The sequence below is a fragment of the Setaria viridis genome, chromosome 7 (genome assembly GCF_005286985.2).
Source record: "Setaria viridis chromosome 7, Setaria_viridis_v4.0, whole genome shotgun sequence".
Taxonomy (NCBI): Eukaryota; Viridiplantae; Streptophyta; class Magnoliopsida; order Poales; family Poaceae; genus Setaria; species Setaria viridis.
In genome coordinates this window covers 25,897,355-25,923,617 of record NC_048269.2, presented here as the reverse complement: position 1 = coordinate 25,923,617, position 26,263 = coordinate 25,897,355, and the positions used below count along the sequence as shown (strand labels likewise).

The 26,263-nt window shown below is 50.9% G+C and overlaps 1 protein-coding gene and 1 pseudogene across 1 annotated transcript; one reads left to right on the top strand and one right to left on the bottom strand.

The window, feature by feature from the left end:
* Positions 1–3,694: 3,694 nt before the first annotated feature.
* On the bottom strand, positions 3,695–11,433 carry LOC117864799 (uncharacterized). The gene is made up of 2 exons (XM_072295331.1): positions 9,728–11,433; positions 3,695–5,301 (listed from the first exon to the last, which is right to left on the bottom strand). Exons 1-2 carry the CDS (start codon positions 11,431–11,433, stop codon positions 4,122–4,124), a joined length of 2,886 nt encoding a protein of 961 aa, XP_072151432.1. The 3' UTR covers positions 3,695–4,121.
* Positions 11,434–21,482: 10,049 nt separating this feature from the next.
* On the top strand, positions 21,483–26,138 carry LOC117862923 (uncharacterized; annotated as a pseudogene).
* Positions 26,139–26,263: the final 125 nt, after the last annotated feature.

Below are 26,263 nucleotides of genomic sequence, written 5' to 3'. Positions count from 1 at the left end.
GCTCCGTGTTAGGATTGACTCGGACGAGTGCAAACGCGGCCGGTAGACAAGGAGATGATCTGCAGGGAAAGCGGATGCCATGCCAAAGCCATTGCCGATGCCGAACTAATTGTGAGACAGCAAACGCATGACAGGGTACCATGCGCCCCCCTTCACTGCTCGGCATGCTCGCCCGTTTCGCGACGCGCGGGGTGCACCAGTGTGGCCACCTACCATGTGACATGTGAGCGAGCTCGCGATCTGTGCGCTGTTCTCCACGGAGAAGCCCCATCAATGTACTCACCCCGTGTACATGTGTGTGTGCACTGTGCAAACGCCTAAGCTGCCGCCATTGAACACACCTCGGCTTTTCAGAAGACAGGCCCATGATTGCCCATGCCGCCATGCAGTACAGTGCAGAGAGGTTGATGCTGCCTTTGTTGCTTGCCGAAGCTACGCTGTCTCAGAAGCAAAATTCCCGAGCAGTTAGTTAGTTGTTTACTAAATGTTATGGCATTGTGGCAAGCGAGTAGCCGAGAGTACCCATGGGCCATGGCCAGAGTAGCAAACAGTGCACGAGCAACGCCGCGCTGTGCCGCGCCGCACGAACGGAGAGGTGCGCGTCGTCGGTCCTCTGTCGTGTGCGAGGAGGGAGACGGAGAATTAAGCGCGGACGGATGGTGGTTAACCTACGCAAGGCGGCGGCAGCAGCAGCAGCACTGTGCCAAGAAAGTGTCCGAGCCACGAGCCTTCTCGCCGCGGTCGCGTTAAACCACCGTGTCGCCTCTCACGGCGATGACTACAAAGCTAGCAGTAGCGGTCGTTGCAACTAGCAGGTGAAAACGAGATCATACTAGGCCGTGGAACCTGCTACGTGCCTGCGTACGCGTACGCTGCTCCTCCAGCTAGCCGCCACAGGACAAAGGCGATCGGCACGGGTACCAGTAATTTTCTGCGGCAGCTGTGAGTAGAAGACCGTTCCAAAGCTAGCGACTAGCGAGCAGCGACCAGGAATTTCCTGCTGGGATGGGACGGCTGCGGCGTGAGGCTGGCTGGCTAGCTTCAGGTTCAGGCCCTTGCCGGCGGAGACGGACCCGGCCAGAAGAGTCTCTGCGACTCACGAAAGTCTCGCGTGCAGTGACCCCGACACCCGGGCAAAAGTTAAAGCCACCGGGGTCGATAGATGATGCCCGTTGCCGTGCCTCGCTGCAGCTTGCTTGCTCTTGCTCTGTATGTTCCTTGTCACTACTCGCTACCGAAGGCACACTTTCCCCGGTTGCTTCTTCTTGCCTCACCTCCCTGTAGTAGGCTCATGGAAATTGTTCTCGTAGGACTCTACCACTTTTGCTAAGATACAATGCACAAGAATTCCAAAAAAACGTACGCAGGGGAACAGGAGAATATAGGAGACCGAGATCCATCGAAAAGTTCACGCATCCATCTCGGCCGTCCATCCGTGATCTCGTGGGCCGCCGCCACGTGAGGCATTCTCCTAGTCCTAGCCGGCCGCCGCGGTCCGTCCCCACCCCACGCAGGCGGCTTTCCGCTGCAGCATGCTAGCGCCGCTACAGGCACGCGCGAGTGCACCCCAGAGCGGCCCGGCCGGGCGGCGGGGGCAAGGGAGGGCCCACGCGTCATACCCGGTTCCCTCCCAGCTGCCGTCAGCCGCGCCGTGGACCAACCGATTCGCCCGCGAGATCCGCCTCGGGCTCCGCGCCCTCTCCCAGGTATGGTAACAGTACAGGGCCCATTTAACTAAAGAAGAATAACCGCCCGATTAAGTAGGAGTACTACGCTTTAATCCTCTTGCTAATCCCCAACTCCAAGAGTCTCAAAAAAAATCTCCCAAAAATATATATTGGGGACTCTTCTAAAATTTTCTTTCCCCAAAATATTATCATCCCATAGCAGATCTTCAAAAACTAAACTAGCGTCCCTAGTATTTCAAAACAGGCCACGTCATCACGATTTTGCGCTTAAAATCCTTGGAAGAAAACCCACCTTGCACTTAATCCTCACTTTTCCAGATAACCCCCTCGTACGTTTTGTTTTCCTTGCAAAACAACCCCTCTCACCCTCTGTTTTTTGTTCGCATGGTCAAGACGGCGGCGCATGGGCTTGACCACCGGTTTCCTTGTCGGCGACAAGCTGGCCGACGATGAGACCATGCTGCTGAGCATCAGTGACGCGAGGTGCATCCATTTTGATGGTTCCCACGAGGGGTATTGTCCGAAGCCAGGCTGGCGGCGTGCGAGTTGAGGTAAGGGCTGAGCAGCAACGTTGGCAAGGGGATCTCCAATCCCCGGTGCAGGAAGCCACAACAGTGGGCGGTGAGTGGTTGAGGGGGTAGAGGAGAAAGTGTGTGAGCTTCCCGTGGCGATGATTGGGTTTTGGTGGCCGGAGTTGGGAGTATTTGGCTGGCATAGGAGCTCCAGGCGATGGGGACATGGCAAGCGATGAAGCTCGAATCCCCAGCAGGGAGGAGCTCGGCCGGGCCAATAAGCGGGTCGTGGAGGTTGAGCGCGAGGTGAGGAAGGTTCGGATGCGTTCTTGAGCTCGATCGCCAGAGGCTGACCGGATATGTGATTGCTGTGAAGCCAGAAGATACACCTTGCCGCCCACCACCGCCGCACAACTGGCGAGCGGTCAAAATGAGAGGAAATTCTCCGCAGGAAAGGGTCAATCGCGCTAGGAAAGGAGTGCCTCGGGGGCGATTGGGGGAGACGCCGTGTGGAAAAATGCGTCGCGAGGGAGTCGGGATTAGCGTCGCCGTATTTTTTCAGCGAGGAATGGGAGGGCTGTTGGAGCAGCAGTTTATCAATTTTCTTCCTAAATTTCGGGATGTTTCGAAGGGTCTTTTGGAGTTGCCCTGAAACAACCGACGTTACTGACTGACCACCACTGGCCTAGTGACCTGAGACCGGCCGATGCAAACCAATCGTAGGAGAGAGAAGGGTCGATGGGCCGATGGCTTGAGAGAGACGGGTGCCATGTGGACGCGAGTGGTGGGCCATGCACATAACCACCTCCCGCCGAACGTGGAGAGCAGCTCCTGTAAAATCGAAAGCGTCTGACCGACTCGTCGGATAGATCGCATCTATCTATCCAACACAACCAACATCCTACATTCCTGCACAATACTCGTAGCTGCAGTACTATTACAATAGTAATACACAAGGTATTTATACACCCGTATAATGGTATTTATACGCATAATTCAAAACCGCATTCCGTTTCATTAGTTGATTGCCACGGACAATCTGTTGGGATACGCATCACGCTCGTGCCGGTGGGGCCCACGAAGTAGAGGGAGAGAAAGGAATGGGGAGCAAAATGGCTTGGGGGCACAGTACGCCACTGTTCCAGGCCTTTTTGCTGCTCCCGGCCGCAGGCGAGTGAAGGAAGGATGCATCGGCAGATGCAGCTGCAGGTGGGGCGAGAGGTGGCGGTGATGGGCGGCAGCAGCATCCAGCAGAAACACTACGGCCGAAGCAAAAGGAAGCGAGGCAGAGCAAGAGTTTCTGCAGCTGCATGTGGATGTAACTACGAAGGCCCAGGCCGATCGATCCTGCATTGGTATCGCCATTCCGATGCTGGTGTTTTTTGGCTACCGGCTAGTGACTGCGATTTGCCTTGGTGGCTTGCCAATGCCAAGCTCCCCCTGCTATGGACAGTTGGAGCGAGCACAGCTGGAGACTGCAACAGAAAGCAACAGTTCAGCTAGAGTTTTCCTGCCCTTTTCTTTTCTCTAGCTCCTTTTCGGGATATTTTTCTCGCTTGATGATTCCAGATGAGAATTCAAGAACTAGCTCAGCTCTGTTAGCTCTAGCTGCCCCAATCTACCATGGCTTGAATGAAACAAACAAAAAGACAGAAGGAAACGGAGGACTACGGTGATGGATATTGTAGCTGATTGAATCAATGCGAACAAATACTAGGAGAAAAGAACTACCCAAACCCAAGCAAAGATGTCTCCTCTCTCTTTTTTTATCAGTTTCTTTACCTTTCTTGCTGCTTCGTTAAGCAGTAACTCTTTCTTTCCCTCTGATCCTTCGCTCGAATCGTCGAATCGTCCCCGTTGGAATCAACCGAAAGGCGAGCGAGACAAAAGCGGCCGGCTTGCTTGCTTGCTCTGCTTGCTTTCAAGAACCCGCTGGCTTCGGCGAGAGGAAGGGATCTGACACGGCGGAGTGCTCCACGTCGTCGAAGGGCGCCGGTAGGTTCAGATCAATGAAGCCCAGGCTCTTCGTCGCGACCGAGAGGGGATCGGCGCCTGGTGCTGCGGCTGCTGCTGCGGCGGCGCCCGAGCAGAGGTGGGACCGCTTGTGGCCCCCCAGAGCTTGCCCGGACGGGAACAAGCGGAAGCAGTAGGGGCACTCGTGCGGCTGCGCCTTCGTCGGGTCCTCCTCCCCGCCGTCGCATTCCGGCAATGGCCGCAGGTGGGCGGGAGGCGGAGGGTTGCTGAGCGGGGGCGCGCAGCAGCCGCCTCTGCCGCCGCGCACGTTGCTGGCGCGGTGCCCCCCCAGGGCCTGGTACGATCGGAACACCTTCTTGCACGCGGGGCACTCGTACCGCGTCCGCTTCTGCGCCGCGGCGGCTGCGGCCGCGACCGCCGGGCGGCGGGCGTCGCCCTCGTCGTCGGAGTCGGCGCGGTAGTAGGAGTAGTACGACGGCGGCGGCGGCGCGGGCCAGGAGTCGCGCGAGAGCATCATGAGGGACAGCGCGACGTCCTCCACCGGGGTGTCCCCGTCGGAGACCGAGCTCACCGGCTCCGCGTCCCCCGATCCGTCGTGCGAGCGCTTGGCGTCCGGCGAGTAGTAGTCCGTCGTCTCGCTCTCGCGATCCGAGAAGTCGGACTCGGCGAGGCGGACGCGGCGCTTGGGCTTCTCCCGCAGAGCGTGCCCCTGGATGGGGCTGGGCTTCTTGGCGTCGGCGTCGTCTTCGACGCCGCCGCCGCCGCCGGCCGCGATGGAGGTCGAGGCCGAGGACGCCGAGGAGATCTGAGACTTGGCGGCGGCGATGGAGTGGGCGCGCATGTGGCCGGCGAGGGCGCGGGGGCTGGCGAAGCGGCGGGAGCAGAGCTTGCATGTGTTCTTGGCCATGGCGAGAGCTTGGAGAGCTTGATGAGGGAGAGAGCTCAGGAGAGCTAAAAATACGAGCTTTCGGAGGCGACGAGAGAGAGAGAGAGAGAGAGAGAGAGAGAACTGCCCCCCTGCCTCCGTGGGGGAGTTAGGATGTAGCGGAACTGCCAAGCTTCCCCCACATTTATTCCCTTTTCTTCTCCTCCAATATTTTTCTGTTTTGTGGGTGGCTCCTCGTATCCTAGATTATTGCATTTTTCAGACGATAACAATATTTTGGGGTAGCCGAAACATTAATTTTAGAGATTTAATTTTAAGAGGTACAGAGAAGAGATATGTAGTGGCACGCCATTAAAAAAGCAATATATGAAGTGACGCATCCAGGAAATTCTTCTCAAAATCCTTCTCTCCTCAGAAAAGATATCTAAAACAAACGTACAAATGTCGAGTAAATTGCACGAATTAATTGTTGCTCGTATGAAGGATGCGCAATGTATCCGGTGGTCCATTTCTTCCTTGTCTTGGGATTTGGATCCATTGCTTGCACAATGGTTAGTTTTGGACAACAATTAAGTATTCATTTCCAACCATATACAGATAGTCAGATATACTCTACCACTTTGTGAAAACAGCTAGTAGTATGTGTGAATTTGAGGTGTCTATACTGTCAATGCAGGAATTATGAGCATTAGTGGGAGCCTTTAATTTTTGGGAGATGTCTGCACTCCATGGCTGTCAATTCCCTTAATTTGGAGTAGCTTAATATAGGCCTAGGTTTTTTCCATGTTAAGCCACCATCCCACTCGCATCACGACTGGGAAGTGCGGTTGGCCGGTTGCCCCCCAGCTTTGCTTGACTTGCTCCGATCCAGCCGTGTGCTGGTGCGCCATACGTGCAGCGAGTTGAGTGAGAGAGAGAGAGAGAGACTGGGAGATCGATCAGCTGGAGAAGAAGAGTTCAGAGCAGGGGGATGGGGACAAGGAGTAGGTGCCAACAAATCCAAACAAGGTTGGGTTGGGCGATGAGAAGAGAACAAGAGGGCATGCATGGTAGTGGCCGACGGCGGTGGAGTGTAGCTTGGGCGAGCGATTAGGGATTCAGGATTAGTACGCGTCAAATTAAGCCGATGGGATCGGATCTAGCTGTGATGGCTGGCACACAAGCGTCGCTCGCGCTGCAGCAGCATCCTCTGTTTTTACGCCTTTTTTCCGATTAGTTTATATGACCCGCCGGGCGGTTGCGAGATTGTGGGAATCAAAGATCACGGTGGTTTTTCTTTTGGCAACGCTTGATTAGTTGCTCCGATCAGTGGTAGCTTACTCCCAAAGGCAGGCATGTCATTATCCCATCCCCGTAATTTCTCTCCATCCCGGCTGCTGAAATTACTCCCCAATTTACTTGCACCGATTTCCATCCATTTTTACCACCCAAGCAAGGCACGGTGCTACTTGTTTCCTTCCTGTGAAATCCTTTTCTTTTGAAAAAAAAAAAACAAGCCCGGGATGAGAGAGGGTAGCAAGCGAGCGAGCAAAGCATGGGCTCAGCGTGCCGCCGCCTGGCTGGGGCGACGTGGAACGGAAGCGCCTTTTGCGCGCCTGCGACGGAGGGCGGGCCCTTTTCCGATTCCAACCAACCAACCGCTTTGAGAGATTTTCCTGGCATTAGGTGCGCGCCGGTTCGCATGATTACCCCACTAAACACCTACTCTTCCAAAGTTAACCGCCCCGGCAGCGTTCCTGCTCAAGCGTCGCGGGAGCAGCAGCATGCTATAGCATCCTCATCAAGTCATCATCATCATGCGATGCGCGCGACTGTGCTGAGAGCCTGTGACTGTGGGCGACTGAGCGAGCCATGTGTTGATGTGTACGATCAGAACGGTGCTTCCACTACGAGCACGGGCTGTTGCAACGACAACGACGAATGCCGGTGCCAGTCGACGACGGCGCCATGACATGGGGCCGTCTCCGCGGCGTACATGCAGGACAACTGCGGACGGGGTATTAATTCGGCACGCACGCAGCTCCAACTCGGTTCGTACGCTGCCAAGTCGTCGCGGAAGACGGCTCGGTGCCTCGATGGGCTGGGTTGTGGCTCGGGAAAGCGAGGCAAAGCTTGGGGCAAGTTTTTTTTCAAGATGGTACGAGGACGAACAGCCAACGCACTCCACACTCACCACACACACGTGCACATCCATACACACGCTTATAAAAGAGGTTGGGAGGTCTAAACCCCCAATGCACAGAAACACAGAAACATGCAATACCACTAACGTGCACACGTGTGTACACGCTAGTGAACTTAGGATTAATCTGAGCGCAATTGGGAAAAGACTCCAGTGAAGCATCTAGATCCAATCTCAGGGTTCGAACCTGAACAGGCTGGACCAACACCCCCGTCCGGACGAACACCCTAACCCGGAAGGGCCAGACGGGCTGGACGAACACCCTCGCTAGCAGCCACCGAGAGCACGATCTTCAAGCTTGGGGCAAGTGATGAGGTCATTCATTCATGCATGGGCCAGGAGCGGCACTTGTGCTTTCACCCCCTCTCGTTTTGGCCTGTCATTTTCCTGATGTCCTTCTTCTGCGGATGCCCGTATCGGGAGTGTTTTTTTTTGTAAGAATTACCATCCGATGCGCTTATAATTTCGAATTCATTATGATTTGTGGATGTAAAGCTGGCACCGTTTGTAATTCCGTCTGTCGTCTCGTCGGACTACACGCGAATGGAGATCGCCACGGGAGTAAAAGTGTACAATTACTACTAGCTTGGGTGTTTTTTTTTTAGGACCAACAGCTATTGTTCTCCTGTTGCTGTACAGCTGCCGGCTACGGCGTATTTAATAAAATAAGATTTAACTGTTTAAGAGAGAGAATCGCCGTTAGTACGTTACTAGCCATGCGTTGCTTGGCTCAACGGATGCGAGTCCTCTGCCGACAATGGAGCTCGCCGTCAGGTTACGGGGCGGCAGGCGCGAACAACGGTAGCCTGCTGAAGATTGTGCAGCATACTCTCTGAGGTTCTGAGCTCGTCTAGAGTGGGCCGAATAACAAGCAGAGCACTACTCCATACGATTGATTATACGATTGAAAACATGCTGCTGTTGAATGTCCGACAATGACGGGCCAAAACCGCCAAGAGTTATTGGGTCGGGTGATGAAGCCAGCATCAAATGGGCCGGTCCAGCGGTGACGGTCTCGGGGTCACCCCAGCCATGGTCACCCGGCCCGCCGCGCGACGCGCGCGCACCGAGCAACAAACGCGCGTTACAGTTTCGCAACAGCGAGTGGCAACTGGGCAGCAAGCCACCGGATCACGGGGCGTCAAGGGCGCCTGGGCTGGCTTGCGCACGCCAGCGTTGCAGCAGGCAGAACGCTGTGGGATCACGATGTTTAAGGCTTCAGGCAGCATAGTAGCAGCAGATAAGCTCGCACTAATACCAGTCTACTCCAAGCGATGCACTCGGCCATTTACAAAATGGAAGGAAAATGCAGCACATGCACTTGAGTTGGGCGAGCATCCTTTTTTTAGTACTGCCACGCTGGGATTGGTTACTAGCTCCAATCTGATACGTATTTATATTTTGTTTTCGAACTTATCTGCAGATTTGAGATACCACTATAGTTGAATGCTTTTGGCAGAAATCCATTGCAGTCTAGCTGGTTAGGATATTTGGCTCTCACCTGAGAGACCTGGGTTTGAGTCCTGGCAACGGAAAGTTTTTTTTATTACATTTTTCCTTTCTATTTAATTACTTTATCGACTTATACCCAGACCCGGGTTCGAATCCCGGCAACGTAATGTTTTTTTATTAAATTTTTCTTTCTATTTTATTACTTTATCGACTTGTACCTAGTACTAGTCTACTCCAAGCAATGTACTCGCCGTTCAGAAATTAATGGAAAACGCATAACGATGGCAGCTGTATAAGCAGCTTTCAGTTGGAGTTGTCTGTTCACTCGAGTCTACACTCCGAACAATGTACTCGCCGTTCAGAAATTGATGGAAAACGCATAACTATTGCAGCTGTATAAGCAGCTTTCAGTTGGAGTTGTCTGCTCACTCGTGCCATTTTGGGTGTCGCGCTAGTGCTAAGTCCAAAGTTTAATATTCCCTCCGTCTCAAATTATTGTTCGTTTTGATTTTTGTATTCGTTTTGATTTTTTTAATATATAACTTTACATGTGCATCTAGATATACATTATGTTTAGATACATAGCAAAATTTATGTATTTAGAAATATCAAAACGAATTGTAATTTGGGACCGAAGGAGTAGTAGTCTGCCCACTAATCCAGATGATACTAGGACTGTACTCCGTAGCTTTTAGTTGTCTTTTGTATCGTACATTGCAGCTTGACTATGCAATGTGGAGCCTCCCGAGGACGACGGAGGAGGTGGAAAGTGAAAACAACACTGCGAGATCGGATGGCTCAGATAAGAGTTTGAGACAACGTGGGCGAATAATCTACGGTGTAGGTTTCGTCGTTTAGAAATCTTGTTTCCATGCAATGCTGTAAGTAGACTGATGATTCATAAAAGAAAAATAAATCACTTACACAACGGGAACAATATACTCACAGATTACACATGCATGCTCTGGGTTAGAGTTAGTAGTTAATAGAATAGTATGTACGGTACTAAGTGTTTAATTAATTAATAGATGACTCCCGGCTCTTGTCATCACCTCCGGCCGACGAGGAACCGCCAATGCCAACCTGCAGCCACGGCCCCGTTGGCTCCCCGTCCATGCTCACCACGTCCTTGAGGTCGCTAAGCTTAGCTCTCTTGGCTGTGGTGCTGTCGGCCTCGTCCTCCTCTGCCACCGTGTCGATGCCGTGGTGGCTGCTTGTAGCTGTAGTCTTCTTCCGGTGGCTGGCGGTGCTAGGCACTGCGACGGCCAATGGCTGTAAGTGTACCGGCGCTAACGCGTCGAGTCGGAAAGAGTTGCCTCCGGCCTCGGGTCGCGCCGTGGCAGCAGCTAGTCCTGATGGGATCGCTGCCATGGTGAGGTCGAGCACCGGCTCCGGCGCGTCCACCATAGGTCGGAGGGACAGCTGGTGCCGGACTACACCGACGAGGTCTTCGGTTAGGGGTGGGATCATGTTAGCCACCGTGTTGCAGGGGTCCGCCGTGCTCGAGGTGAGCCAGTGGCATCGCTTGTGACCTCCGAGCGCCTGCCCGGAGGTGAACAAGCGGTGGCACACTGAGCATTCGTGCATCTTGGTGTTCTTCTTACATGATGATGCGGTGGTGAGCATGGTGACGGGTGGATTGTGTCCGATGGCCATGGACAGTGATGCCGCTGCCTCGCTTGTCCCTGCATTGGTGTCAGCATTAGTGGTAGCAGTGTAAACACTTGCCTTAGCATCCGTGCTTACGCCTGCATTGGTTTCATCCACAGTGGCTCGCTTGCCAGTGACATTGTTGGGATCACCGGTGACTAAGAGACGCGTTGGCTCATTCGCTTTGCTCTCAAACTTAGCGGCAAAACAACCCTTTACTTTTTTATGGCTGGCCCGGTGCCCGCCGAGAGCTTGGTGCGAGGTGAACACCTTCTTGCAGGCTTTGCACTCGAACACATTGCGTGATGCGGGCGAGATGTACTGGGGTGTCACCGCCACCGCTGAGGGCAATGCCACAACTGGCTCTGAAGCTGGCACGAAAAATGAGATTGGCTGCAATTGTAGTGGTGGTCCTCCATCACCCTCTTTTGCAGCCGAGGCACACGGCTCCTCCTGACCAGTCTCGACGACGACGGTTGGTTGCTTAACGTTGGAGGACGAGAGCATGACAAGGCAATTGGCGAGATCTTCCTCCTCTCTGGACGTGTCCCGCCGAGACGGCACCACGGATGAATGGTCCTCTCCCCCGATCATCAATTTGACACGGCGGGAACGCTTCCCTTTCGACCAAGCGGTCGCCACAGCCGGATCCTCCTCGCCGTCGGCGTCAGACGGAGGCGACGACGAACGCATGGAGCCCCACCCGTCCGCCAACTCTTCCCCCTCGTCCTCGGAGTTGCATTTGCCATGCTGAAGAAAAAGCTCCCACGACGTGAATTCCTTCCCGCAGTTCTTGCACACCTGGCAGCTCCTGATCAGCCGGTTCGGATTCGCCCGGAGCGCGTACGCGTGCGTCGCCGATGTCCCCACCGCGTCCCACCGATCCTCCGAGGCGCGGCACCGCGCGGAGGCCTCGTCGCCGAGGGAGTCGTCGTCGGCGCCGAACCCGTCGGCGTCGCTGGCGCCGTGGGCTCTCATGTGGCCGCCGAGCGCGCTGCCGCACGTGAACCCCTTGTTGCATACTCGGCAGAAGTGCTTGTACTCCGGTGGCTGCCCCGGCGGCCGCGGCGGTGACGGGGACGGCGGCATCTGGTCATGGAAAACTTGTGTGGTGAGGGAGAAGATCAAATCGATGTGCTGTGCGAACTGCATGCGCATGCACGTACCAGAGAGGAGGATTCACACATAGCCGCGCGACCCGACAGATTCGCTGGTCGCGATGGTGTCGCGCGAGGTGTGGCCGGCGAACGCCTCTCGTGGTCACAGTTGCAGCAAACCTTGTCAACTGCTTAATCGGAGTGTTTGCCATTTATATATATAAGCTCTTTGGCAGCGTCTGTTTCTTCCGCTGGTTAAGCTAGTGACACATGGCAAGGAAATTAGGGGTGGTTAAGTCCCCCGGCCCAGTCGTCATGGACACACCTGTCAGCCTAAGAATCGTGGAGTGCTTGGAGGAAAATAATTCTTCCGCAGTAATCGGCGAAAGAAATATCCAAAAATCACTGGTCCTTGAGAAGGTCAAGATGGACACATCTAATGGCGGTTAACCACTAGTTATTTAAGCGCGTGCGCTCCTACACTTGCCTTCTTTAGCTATTCACCTTCCTTTTCGCAAGGATGGCACGGTCCCTATAAATACGATCCTACTATTCCGTTCCGTAGGAACAGTGCGACGCGGATTGGTCCACCGTGTTTGTCACCGTCATAGCTCATTCTCAGATCAACGTATTGAACAAAGAAAATGGCCGTGAACCTTAGGTTTTACTTCCAAACTAAGAACAACACGACGTAGCAAAATATCATTAATTGGGGTCGTGGTTATCACGGTCCCCATCGATCAGGATACTAGTCGACCCTGACATATAGCCCGCCCGACCACTTGGGTAACCCCCTGGTGGACCGCCGGTTACTAAATCCGACAGTTGGTGCGTCAGGTAGGGGTGATCGTGAGATCCTACCCAACGAGCTTGATGGCATCCCTGAGGCGGAACCGCTCAGATTAGCTTAGCTAAAGCACAATAAGTCGCGTGACACGCGGTCTTCTGCTTTAACCAAGTTAACTCGGCAGTCCGTCGGATTTCATCCGATAGAACCACTTTACAGGACCGGATTAGCAGAGCTCACACCAAGGTGAGTGGTTTCAGAGAATACAACAGATCATCCAACTTAAACAAATACATTAATTTTTCAACTCAGGTTCAAAATTCCTCAAAGTTTTACAGAGTTCATAAACAACGGAAAAGATAAACCAGCGGGAGCTAGCGCCGGGGTCGGATGTCACGGATGAGGCCGATCCTGACATCACTGGTCCCTATCCTCGCCGTCCGAGGAGGGATCCCACTCGACCGTCCACCCAGGAGGAAACTGGGGAGGCCAAGTGCCAACAGCAGCAAACTCAGGAGCTTCAACATCACCTGAAAGATGTGCCACAAGCAAGGCTGAGCTGCTAAGCTCAACAAGACTTAACCGACTGGTGGGATCTACTCCACCAACTTCTAGACATGCAAGGCTCTTTGGCTGAGGGGTTTGTTTTTGCCAAAAGCGACTACGGTAGGTCCTTACTTTCAATATTTTAGCTCAGGTTCTAAATTCATTAATCAGTCTACATTAGCAACTTATGCTAAGCCAACATAGTTTCCAAACAATTTTAAGAACAATTTGGCTGAGGGGTTTGTTTTTGCCAAAAGCGACTATAGGTCCTTACTTTCAATATTTTAGCTTAGGTTCTAAATTCATTAACCAGTCTACATTAGCAACTTATGCTAAGCCAACATAGTTTCCAAACAATTTTAAGAACAAGCATCAAGGTTCACATCATCATCATGTTCCATCTTTACTCAGTGTAGCATAGTGATCAAGCAGTCCCAAACTGTGAGAGGCAGACGAATCGATTCGAATTTCTTAACCATGCATGGCGAACCTAATCTCACGACATCCGCGCACCACAGAGGGTCGCTTCCTATGTCGGCCGTCCCCATCAATTCCCAGGCGCGTGTCAGGTCCAAACTTCCCTTGGCATGCAATGCTCCACAGTCCCGACCTCTTACCGTACTGTGACCGCACTTGCACCCACATGATGCACCATGGGAACCTCGTTCCAGGGACAGCAGGGGTATAAGCCACGCCCTAATTCAATCAGGTACTAGGTTTCCCCATCCCATACTAGGTATGAGATTAGTACTTTCAAACACTTGATCACGTACACCAACACTTTCCGACCTTAATCAAATTTTATGTAGACAGACGAGGCAATCCACCGAGCACCAAAATAGTTCACAAGGCCTTGCCCCGTCCACCGTCCTTATAGTGGTGACAAGGAGAACAAACAACTCCTATAACTTGCGAGTGACAGGGAATCACTCGACTTTTACCGAGTCCTGTTAAGCACTGCAACTACTCGGACTATCATACTAGTGTTCAGATCAAGGGAACTAAGTCATGTATCTATGGTTTCAAACAACTCCTGTAACGTAAATGCACATACATTCAAATGAAGGCATGCGCAGTTTAGAAAGACTGGGTGATGCTCCGGGGCTTGCCTTCGAGCGGGGTGGGAGCGAACTGATCTTCGGCGTTCTTGGCTTCAGCTCCTGCAGGTGGCAGCTCGGCTACAACTCCATCTTCCGGCACCGGGTGCAGCTCGTACGTGCCATCAGCGAGGTTTAGCTCTACACGGAATGCAAATGCAAGGGTTAGACACTAAGATGGTTATTTCAACAACACTTGCAAGGTTTAGTCCAAAAACTGTAGCAAAATTACAGGAAAGGTGTGAAACCCATTTTATTGGATTCTACTCAGAAAGAGGATTCGAACCCAAGTGATTTCACATTTTTCTGATTTTTCCATGATTTAAGATGTATTTCTCAAGCTTCTGTTGATTTAGAACAAGATAAAAGAGTCGGATCGGGAAAAACTTACGATCTAACCCTTAGACCTAAGGAATAACTGTACCGGGGTTCTCAGACTTAACACAGAGAAGTCCGTGAAATTTTAAAAAGATACCCTTAGTCAGAAGAAAAGGATGCAGCCGAGCTGTCGGGTGAGGCGGACAAGGGTCGGGCGAAACACATAGGGGTTGGGTGAAATGGACAGGGGTTGGGCGAAACGAAAAGGGGTCGGCAGCTTACCTTTGGTCCTACCGACGAAAACTTGGGGTTGGGAAGAAGCAAGCTTAGGCGGAACGACGAAAGGCGCTAAGTTTTTGGCGGCGGCGGCACTTCTTGAGGGCAACAAGCATGCTCTAGCACAACGCGAAGGAAGCAAGCGGCTGGTAGGGTTGGAAAGGCGGGTGTTGAGCGGAGAGGGGGAGTTCCTCAAAGAGCTTATGTGGCAGCGCTTGGGTACGAAACAGAGGAGTGTGCGGTGACGAGTGCGCTGGAGAAGAACGAGCAATCAAGGGCGGTGGTGGCAAAGGGAACTCCGGTAAGAGGCTTCGGTACCCCTTTTTATAGCTGTGCGGAAGTGAAGGAGTTCGAGCGGCGCAAGGATAAGATCGAGAGAGAATGGAGTGCTCTGCCGTGGCAGCGATTGGTCGGTGTCTCCATTGGCCGGCGAAGTGGAGCTCCGGGGACAGGGTCTTACGGTATTGGGCACTGAAGACAGTGCTACACAGGTGCGGTTTTGCCGAACGGAAGGATTGGCGAGGTCGAGCGCGTGTGTGGTCGCGTCAAGCGACGGATTGGTTGCGGCGACTCGGTATCGGCGGATAGGAGGGAGGAAAGGGTACTGCAGGCGAGGGCGCTGTAGGCGAGGTGACAGGGCGAGCAGCGACGCTATCAAGCGCGGGACTAGCGGCTTTGCCGTGGCATGCTACTAGCGAGGCAGGGGAAAAGAGTTGTCACTGCTTGCGTGGTGGTTGGCGAAGACGGTATCATCGCGGGGCGCGCGCATGGGCAGCGCGACTGAGGTACAACGGAAAAGCCGGAAGGCGTTGGGGCACGGCCCCTGGTGAGGAGATGCGCGCGGGAAGCGAGGCGGACTGGCGCGGCAGCGGCTAATCTTCGGTCGCAGCGGCGGCAGGGCGCCTGGCGTGGCTGGCAAGGTCTCAGGCAAGACGAGACGAGGCGGAGAGTCTGCAGGGCTCTTCTGCGCGCGATTGGGAAGAGGCGCGCTGATCCAACTTGTCGCGGCTGGTGACTGGGCGAGGCGGCGCTCGCCGGTGAGGTCACGCCACGCGGTGGCGGGGCTCTGAAACAGGGCGCACGCGTGCTCTGGCGCTCTTTGCCCAATAGATCTGCATGATCCTTTTCTGGGTCCATCTTCCAGTCTCTTGCTCTCCTAATTTCCGAACTGCACCACTTCGACTGCCTTAACAAGAGTTATAGAACTTAGGCCAAGGCCCAACTCTTGTAATTGGACTGAGTCCAAAAACGTAGCGGATTCGGAGATCCAAAGCTCTAAAGTTTGGAGGAACACTGGTTTCGGGACTTAGAGAAAAACGGCGGTTTGCTGGGTTTCATAGGTCAGGGCTGATTTGAACGGCAGATTTTGGGAGTTCTGTAAATGAATTGGACCAAGGTCCAATTAACAAAGTTGTAGCAGGGACTTCGTTCTCCAACTTCCATAAAGGAATTTCTGGACGCTCAGCTCAACTTACCAAGGATAAGTCCGCCCTAAGGCGTGAGATCAGACTGATTTTCCACACTTAGCCATAATGACTAAAGGAGTTTGAGTTGACCAGATCAGGAAACTTATCTTAAGATTAAACTCAGCTGATTTAAATCTAGGTCGTTACAATCCCGTTCGAACGTCATCTTCCCCGAGAGCATGAATGACTTCCTCGCTAGTCTGATCCAGCTCCGCTTCGGGAGCATACCGATGGACTCCGACTCCACCGCCTCCTTCACCAACTCGGCGTCCGCCGCCAGCTCGGCATCCGTCGGATTTGCTTCAACGGAGCAAGGTCTTCACCCGAGGATCATCACGTCGCTTGCTCAACAGGTCGACGATCTCTCTCTCAGAGAGGGTTCCACACATCCTCGCGGGAACCCTAAAGATGGCAACGGGTAAAATCCGCGCGGATACAAGATCCAGGTATCCATACCCGCAAGCAAAAAATCATGCCTGCGCCCGCACCCGCTATCTGCCACGAGCAGAAAATCGTGCCCGTGCCCGCTATCCGCGGATAGCGCATGCCTGTGGGCATGCCTGTGTACCCGCATAGCATTTATACAACAGTAAGGCAAGAGACAAAAACCATCAGGCAACACAAAAATACAACTCTCAATTCTAGTTTTTCACCATGTTAGACAACCATCAAGCAAGAGATAAAAACCATTAGATAAAGGTCTAACCAAGCAAATAAATAAGTCTTACACACATTAACAGTTTAACAGAAATCCAATCATGTTCAGTTTTGCAGTTGCCATGATTTAGCCATCTTCCACATAGACAAATAATACAGAAGAAAGTGAACAATTGCCCATGGAAAAGAAGAGCTTGCAATTCCTTCCTTTTCTTTTTGAACCTTTGCAGTTCCTTCATACAACAACAGCAACAATAAGATCAAAACATAACTACCATGAGACTTACTTTTAAGTCCAGATTATCAGAACATATAAGCTACCTAGGCACCGGTGACCGGTGGACAGGGCACTGGCAACCGGCGGACCGGCACTGGCGGACGGGGCAACGGGAGGATCCGGTCCTCCGGGGCCGAACGACGGCGGGAAGGGGCAGTGGGGTATTGGCGACGGGCGGATCAGGTCCTCCGGGAGGCGCTGGCTGGCGGTGGATTCGGGACTCGGGAGGTGCTGGATTCAGTGCTGGCTGGCGGCGCTGGGGGAGATGGCAGCGGATTCGGGCGTCCGGGGTCGGCTGGCGGCGGGAAGGGACGGCGTAGGCGGTGGCAAGGGGCGGCGGGAAGGGGCGGCGCAGGCGGTGGCAAGGGGCAGCGCTGGAATGGATCAGGAGTCGGGCGGGGGGAGATGGGGGACGGGGTCACGGTCTCACGGACGGGGGGAGGTCAGGACGGGAGTGACTCGTTGCGGCGAGCAGAGGGAGAACCGTAGAAATGAAACCCTAGACTCTGAGTTTATATACATGGTATTGCGGTTGGGGCCACATGTCAGTCATTGGAGCGGGTCTGGCGGGTTTGCGGGTGCGGATATCATTTTTTCACGCCCGTGAGCAAATATCCGTTGGGTCTAGGGTCACGCTCGCGCCCGTGCCCGCGGGCACAGAGTTAGACCCATATCCATGCCCATCGGGTTTCATATCCACGGGTTTGCGGGTATTTTCTACCCGTTGCCATCTTGAGGCAACCCGCCCACCCACACCTTCCGCGGCAACCCACCCACCCACGCCTTCCGATCTAATCGCGAGGCTTGATCGCATCCGCAACACCATTGCTGAGTGCATCAACCTCTCCGAGGTGGCACTGCGCCCCGGAAGGTCGGTGCAGGGCTCTCCCCGCGCTCTTTTTGGCATCAAGAACTTGGCTACCGTGTTTTCCGAAAACTCGTGCAGTCTTTTCGAAAAAATTATCATCTCCAAAAGATTTAGAATTAACCCGGCCAAGCTGACCTTTAATTCCATATAGAGTTGTAATATCATGCATGTTTGGAATAGAGTTGAAGTGCATAGGATCACTAAGGTCGCTAGAATCGTACATTCGTTTCGAGGTCACTGGAATCGAGATGGTAATGTTCCTTGTGGTGCTAAGTCGAACAAATAAGGATGCAAATATTTCTCAAAGCATATACGACACTTTACTTGCATTCCTCTTTTACTAGCTTTGGTGATTATGCATTTAAGTACGACGCGGATCGGTCCACCTTGTTCGCCATAGCTCAGTGCGAGATCCATAAGAATTGGAGTTTGTTGGACATATATATGGCCATAAACATGTTTAATTCCAAAATACCTTTTTAGAGAGACTCACCTTTCTAAATTCACCTTGCATATGAGAGATGTTTTAAGCTTAGGATTATACATGTAAACCTCTTTCCTTATCCATATCCTGAAATGCATATAATTATAAATATTGTGTGTACTCAGCCTTGCTTACATCATGCAGGTATAGATCTTCAGATGTTTAGACCATCTTGTTAGTGGATGAGCACCACTTCGCTGCGTTAAGGTGAAAATCTTTTCTTAACAAATTATACGCTAAAGTGCTGAACTGTGATGATAACTGTATTAGATTACAGTTGATCAGCAGGACTCCCGGAGGGAGGTCCCGTAGGAGGAGGCGGTGCGGGGCGCTACCGCACGGGCGCTGCAGCCCGTTCGGTGGGATTTTTGGCGGCCGGCTGCCGCACCGAGCGGGCAACGCAGTTCCAAACGGGGTCATAATCGGACCTACAAATTTGGGTTGTTAGCTTATCAGAGAAGGGAATGGAAACTCGTTACCATGATGCTAAAAGTATTATACAGAAAAATTTTCTTATTGCTTATTGTGTTTTAGTGTCATATACTCATATCATACCGTTCGCTCATTCCTCGTGTGTGTTATAACTGATAGTGAAATGTCTGTCCGTTGCAGTGCTTCAAGTAATACCAAATCAATGCTAGCTGTACAATATTGCTTCCAGTTCTCTCAGAACTTGTCTCATTGTCTGGATCTATTGGATGTCGTCATGTTGAAGAAACTTATGCACAGAGTCCATTTGATCTTCAGTTTTGTTGTGCTTGATAACTATGCAGAACGGATGGTACCTTTTTCTTGCTTTTTTTTTACTCTACTTCGCTGCAAAATGGAATAAAATCTACTTGGCGTGGTGAGCCTCAGCGTATACCTATGTAGTGCTCATTGGTTCTTGTAGTATCTGGTGTTGTTGTTGGCTGATCTCTGATCAAACTGCTCAGTCCGATATGATGTGGTCTCATACCGGAATCTTCATTTGTCTGTTGTGATGGTGTTGAATGCTGATCCTATGGATTGAAATGAATTTTCGGTCTGGCTCGCTGGCCCATGCGGGCATTTTAAGCATGCATCGGTTTAGGGACATGGATTGGTAAATCTTCACTTGTCTGTCATGTGAGTGGGTTAGCAGTTTCCATGATTGGCCCTCTGCTCTGCATATAGGAATGGAATGGTGATTCCTCGTAATCGAACTGTCATTCTTCTGACGTATTGTGTATGCACTAGAGCTGCAAATCTCATCGATGTGTGAAACCTGATTTCTGGGTGCCGCCATGAAAATAGGGAGAGCAACCCAACCAAATGACAAGTAGCTGAAACCTGGCACGCCGTTTCCACACAACAAAGATACTGTCAGGATCAGAGGGATCCCAATCGGAATGGAGAAGGGAAAACGGGAAATCAAACCAAGGACGAACAGGAAGAACAAGGGTTTCAGAGAAATCAACAGCAGTACTCGATAGATAACCAAGTTCATATACATACACCAACCATGGTGGCCGCGATTACTACTGCTACTGCTACTCTAGAGATAATATTAGGGTTTCAGATCTTCGATATCCCCTTACAGACCGCTGACTGCAGCTAAATAACAAGTTCTAGGATTAACTGAATGTAAAATAGCTTTTACAGCTGGGTAACTGTTCCACGTCTGCAAATAGAAGTAAACAGCTCCAGCGAGGTGAATGGATGACAGACGTCGGATGATGGACGGACGGCATCCGCAAAGTCGCTGAAACGCTGTAAAGGCCGCCGGATTGCTCTGTCTTGACTCTGTCGAACCGAATGAGTTCCTTCCTCTGCTTATGCCTGACAGATGCTAATCTCAAACTCTACGGGCTTCCGGAAGCCATACAGAATCCCGCGACTCGTCGGCCTGATCCCTTATGTACGGTCTCCTCCCGCTGTGGCTGTGCGCGCCGCCGGGCCACGTGATATGTGGCCATACGGGCAACGGGCAAACCCGGACCGGATACTGCGTGCGTAGCGCATAGGGGGAAAACACCCTTCTCCAAATCTAAAAAGATATTTGATACAAGATGCTAAACTTTAACGGGTCATATTGGATGTTTGGATGCTAATTATGAGGACATGAGCTAATTATAAAACTAATTGCACAGATGTAATTGCACAAATGAAGTCTAATTCGTGAGACGAATCTATTAAGACTAATTAATCCATCATTAGCAAATGGTTACTGTAGCACCGCATTGTCAAATCATGAACTAATTAGGCTTAATACATTCATCTCGCGAATTAGACTCCATCCGTGCAATCATTTTTATAATTAGACTATATTTAATACTTCTGATTAGTATTCAAACATTTGATGTGACAGGTGCTAAAGTTTAGCAGAAGGTATCCACCTTCTAATTTCCCCTGGTCTCATCAGTCCCCACCGTCCAATCGACCGGCCAATTGTTGGCGGTTTTCCAGCTCTACCGCGCCGCCGCTCCCCAGCCACACTTTGTGCCCTCTCGGCCTCTCCTCGCATTCCATCGCCTCTTCTCCGTCTCGCTGGTGGCCTCCAGCACTTGGGAGTTTAGATGCACCACTTATGGCGGCATTTGGATCGTGTTTCCCGGTGTGCTTTTCCCCTTCTGTTGGTTACTTCCGTACATGTATAATCAGAATCATGCTTGTGGCGATTTTTATTTACCTGGATTAGGGTCAACTTTGAGTTTTGGCTGAGCTTAATTCTTATTGGGAGAAGTATTATTGTTCTTACATTGAAGGCAGGAATTCATATTTATTGGAAGTTATTATTTTTTAGATTTAATATAGTATCAGAATTGGAAACCAAACTTGCAGAACAGTACGATTTTTAGAGTCCGAGGGGGTGCAGAACAGTACTATTACAAGTTCAATCCTGACAGATGATAGTCTATATCTTTATTGACCTGACTGCTAGGACTTACCATTTTATACCCCTTTGGTGATAAGGGTTTTCTTGTGGATCCTGGATCATGACAAGAAGCATGGGATTAAAAAGTGATAAGAAGTGGAATAAGCCATGGCACCACCCTCTCTACACCACAAATTATACTCCAGACGAACATTTTGCCGTCAGCCAAGGGATGGATAGGGCAAAGCCAAGTGGGGCAATCGAGGAGGTCACTGGTAGCCATCCTGAAGATGATGTTTGGCCCGCGTGCATCATTGAGAACACAAGTCACCGTGATGGGTTTATATACAAAAGAAACCATGGCTTTCTAACACAATATCGTATTACAGACCGTTGTGAGAGTAAGTTATACAAATCTCTTTTGTAATTTGGTCCATTTCACTGTTAGGATACTTTGTGCATTGTTATAGTTATGTAAGAAACTATAGGTAATAGTTGCATTATTTTGTGTAGAAATATGCAAATGTATATTTGAAATTTTCTAGAGATCTTGTGTGAAATAGTTTGAGTAAGATATTTCACTAGAACAATCCATATTTCATCTGAATTGTCAGGATAGAAACTTTTTGACGACTTAGGTATGGTTAGGATCTTGAAACTAACTTACAGTCCTATAAATCTAGATGCCTTTCACTCATAAACTAACCGTAAGTCATGAAGCCCAAAAGGCTTTAAGCTATCATAAGCATTGGCTATGAATTTTTTAATAGAGGGTGGTATGGTGGCCACCAAAAAAGTTGAAGTATCCAGTACCAAAGTTTAATAAGTTAAGTGTTGAGTTCTCTTGAGCAAGTGTGGTCATTCCTAATAAAGTAATAATAAAAAAACTCAACTAGAGGGGCCTCTGATTTCATCTTAAAGAAGAGTACCTTGGCTTCGATCCCAGGCTGGTTACGAGGGCTCACTGAAGCCTGGAGTTTTGTCGCTCTACCGTTGCGCTATGAGAAGCTTTGCTGTGGTCACTCCTAAAGCTGCACGATTGTATTATTTAGTTTATGAAGTTACATAATCTGAGAGGTGTAGTTCATCAAATAAGAACATTTTATTATCACGAGCTTGTCAGTTAAAAAAAAGCCGAATAATTGGCTCTACCATATAAGGGATGCATATACAATATTGCCACTTGTGTATACAAGCACCGAATAGAGAAAAGAAAGGCTAGGTAATCTATGATAGCTGGTTTAGCAGAGTGTGTATGTAATAGTAAGAATGGATGTTGTTTATGTGATTTTTTTGCATCTAGACATGAATTGTGACTCCTACTAGAGGTTTTACTAAACATTTTGGCATGCATGACTTGAGACTTTTGGTTACACAATGGTTTAAAGTATTTTCTAATGCATTAATTATTTGTTCCAATCTTATATTTAATAATCGTGAAGCTCAGTTGGAGCCAATGGCGTTGTCTGAGCCTACAAATTGTCAGCCTACTTGAGAAAAGTGCATTTTGCATTCACCAAGTCGCATGATGCAAATTTCTCATTAAAGTTGGCTAAAATCCCCATCAACAGAGGTTCAGTACAATTATATGGTTACATAGCAGTGCGGGATTATTGTGATTCATTGCTTAATTATATTGTGAATCGAAGCAGGGATGAGCCCATTTTAATGCAACAGGTGTGCATCTGTACTTATGTGCTATTGTATTAAGTATTATGTTCATTCTACAATATAAAACAGTATCATCGTATGCATGGAACAATTGCGTTAAAATCTGATGGTATACTACACGATTTTCCATAAATAAGTTATAAGTTGGGATGAAGGGTGGAATGCTGTAACCATTTAAATGCATGTTGGTATATAAAACAAATATTTTATTATTTAGTTTTCAATTTTGTTTTCGATGCACTTAGTTATTACTTAACAAATGAAACATAGGATTAGTTTGTTGTTATTGTTGCAGTTTTTTCCCAGTTATTTGCGTAAGTATCTGTTTTAGTACACCTTTGGTGTTATGACTGGAAAATATACTTCTTGGCGATTTCATGTGCAACCAACTTATGTTTATAGGAAAACTCAAATTACCTTTTTTTAGAGTAGAAAGCTAAGTAGCTAGTTTTAGATAATTCACTTTTCTTTGAGGAGCTACCGAATAGTAACCGTAATAATCTTGTAGGGTTCTCTCATTGAAATGACTGGCCCTAAACGAGCCATCTCACTGTGTGCATCTGTGCTATTTGAGTTTGACATGAGGATAAAAAATGGAGATCAAGAAGAAGATGATCTTCAGCTAATTGACGGAGCAGTAGGCTATTGCGAACTAGGCGCACCTTGCTGGCCATTCACAAATCTCATTAAAGGTGATTATGGTGCGGTTGATATCACTTTAGCCCTCATTTACAGAGCAGTTGAGGCCACTATAGAAGTTGTCATATCAGAACTGCAGAACAGTTTCCATTTGTCTCTCAGTTCGTTTGTTTCCATCAATGACTAATATGAAGAAATTCGACTTTCATGGTGATATTGGCGAGCCATGTAGCTTAAGAAGATATGTGGTTGCTGTAGTGATGGATACCTGGATGCATTTGAAGTTCAGAGTAGGACAAAATGGCTCCAGAGATGGTGTTGAACGCTATATTTCCTTTGAAGCAAACCAACATGGATGTGCAGGTCGACAAGTAATGTTTGAGTTCACCTCAATCTCAGTGAAAGTAACTTGGTCGACTTTGCCAATATAAATCCCAGGTGCGCTTTTGTGGTGTGTTTCATATTTATTTCTTAGTCGTGTTTAATCTTTGAGCAGATGAATGTCACTTGAGTCATCATTGATGTTGTGCCTGAACCTAGTACTGTTTGTGTGCCTTCCATATTTCAACTAGTAGAGAATGTTCAAAGCATTGCTTGTTATCTCTCATTTGAACTTTTGGGTGCAGTATGCACAGCATCAGATAACTTTGGATACCATGTGATTTGTTTGCTCCTTTTCTACATGTCTCTGGAATATTTGGTGAAACAAAGACAATATTGGAAGCAGAAAGGCTTATTGAATGAATGGTCCCAAATTACGAGCTAGGCTCAAACCAAGTAATCAACAGCCTTAGATAGGTTTTTACTTTTTTGGTAATTCGCAAGAGAAGCTATAGCAACATTTTCTCTTACAACCTATACAAGCTGAGAAGACAAACAGGAGAAAATTTCCATAAGAATTCCCCATCTGCGTACCATGTGAACAAAAAATAATTATGGAGGAACTGGTGAAGATGGGTAACAGAGTGGTAAACACAAGTTTCACTTTCACGGTTTCACCTCGTTATCCATAATCAATTGTTGGAACTTGGAAGCAAGCCTGAGGCCCTGTTTGGGAGGAAGGGGCTAAATTTTAGCCCTAAAGTCCCCTCAAATAAAGGGCTAAATTTTAGCACCTTGGGGTGTTTGGGTGGAGGGCTAAACTTTAGCACCTAGTGTGCAAAATGACCAGACTGTCCTCGTTCCCCTCCTCCCCACGCCCCTAATCTCTGCTATCTGCTCGATCAAACCCACCAACCATCCACCCTTTCCCCCATGCCCGCCGCGGCGACGAAGGCGGCGACGGCACGGCCGCCCCGCCCCCAAGCTTCTCACGCCGCAGCCGGAGGAGGCGGCGGCTTCGCGCCGGGACGCCGCTGCCGAGCTTCGCTTCCTCGCCGGAGGAGGAGCTGCCGAGGCCCGTCCGGTGCGGCGGTGGGGCCAGCAGAGGCTGCGGGTGCGGGCGGAGGCGGCGGGGCTCGCCGGAGGCCGCGGGTACAGCCGGAGGAGGCGGGGGCGAGCCGGAGGCCACAGGGGCGGGCGGAGGCGGCGGGTACGGCCGGAGGCGGCGGGATCACAGGAGGCCGCGGGGGTGGCAATGGCGACGGAGGTCAGGGCCTCCCCAAGGCGCCATCGCGAGGCTCACCCTCGAGGAGGCTTGGATCCGGCGGCGGCGGCGGTGACAACCCGGCGACGAGGAGGCCGGCGGAGGCGGCGGGACCCGGCGAAGAGGAGGCCGACGGAGGGGAGCCGGGCGGTGGCGGCGAGACCCGGCGGAAGGGAGCCCGGCGGAGGCAGCGGGGCCCGACAGAGGGGATCCCGACGGTGGTGGCGAGACCCGGCGGAGGGAAGCCCGGCGGAGGCGGTGGGGCCCGGCGGTGGCGGCAAGACCCGGCGGAGGCGGATGGGAGCCCGGCGGAGGGAAGGCGGCGGGGGCGGGATCGGCGAGGCGAGGCGGAGGCGGCGGTGGCGGGGCTGGCGGGTCGCGGCGGAGGCGCGGGGCTTGACGGAGGCGGCGGGGCCGGCGAGACGGGTGGCGGGGCTGAGCGGAGACGGCGTGCGGGGAGAGAGAGAGAGTGGAGAGAGAGTGCGGGGAGGAGAGAGAGGGGGGCAGGGGGTGGAATTTAGGATTAGGGGACCACTTTTAGCCCCTTTAGTCTATTTTAGCACCTCTTGGAGGGCTAATGGATTATGGGGGGCTAAAATTTAGCCCCTCCATTTTAGCCTAGGTGTTTGGGAGCACTAGGGGCTAAAAGTGACTAAAATGGGGGTGCTAAAATTTAGCACCCCTCTCCCAAACACCCCGTCTGAGTAAATGTTTTTTCTTTTTCTTTTTTTGTAACACTGTACATGCTAGTGGTGCTTCTATACATACAGGAGACATTTGTTCATCATCAATTTGTCATATTTCAAGCTTCACTGAAGTCTTGTCATCACCGTCATCTGACCCTGAGTAATTTTGGCCATGTGTTACCATGTCTGCATGGACCAGGGGCATCAGCTTCACTACATCTGCTTCGTCACTACTCTGATCGTGCAAGTGAATGGAGGAGGCGCGTCCTTTTCCGTATGCTGCCGTATCCCGGTGGGGGCGGGGCAGCTGGGGTTGCTGCAGCGTGCGGGATGCGCCCTGCTGTGCCTTTTATGATCTGCAAAGTTAGCTGACGGCGATGTCGCACCGACAACACGATTGCATCATGCAAATATAACTATAATTTTTGCCGCTCTTTTCCGCGTCTGATGTGGAATCAATCGGCCCCGTCGGTTGGCAATATGGCCTTTGATGAGCCGTGGCCCGTGAGTTGCGGTAAAGCAGTGGCAAAGCTAAGTGCTGGTCCCTGCTGGTGTTAATCTGAATTTCTCTGTCAAACAGCCCGTCCCAATCGGTTCTGTTAGCTGCTGGAAGCAAATGTTTATGATTG

Bases quoted from the DNA above. Each gene is read 5' to 3' on its own strand.
- LOC117864799 (XM_072295331.1), bottom strand. From the start codon at position 11,433: ATGCCGCCGTCCCCGTCACCGCCGCGGCCGCCGGGGCAGCCACCGGAG. The intron at 5,302-9,727 runs GTCATCTATTAA...GCAATAATCTAG, and splicing joins GGTGATGACAAGAGCCGGGA to GATACGAGGAGCCACCCACA.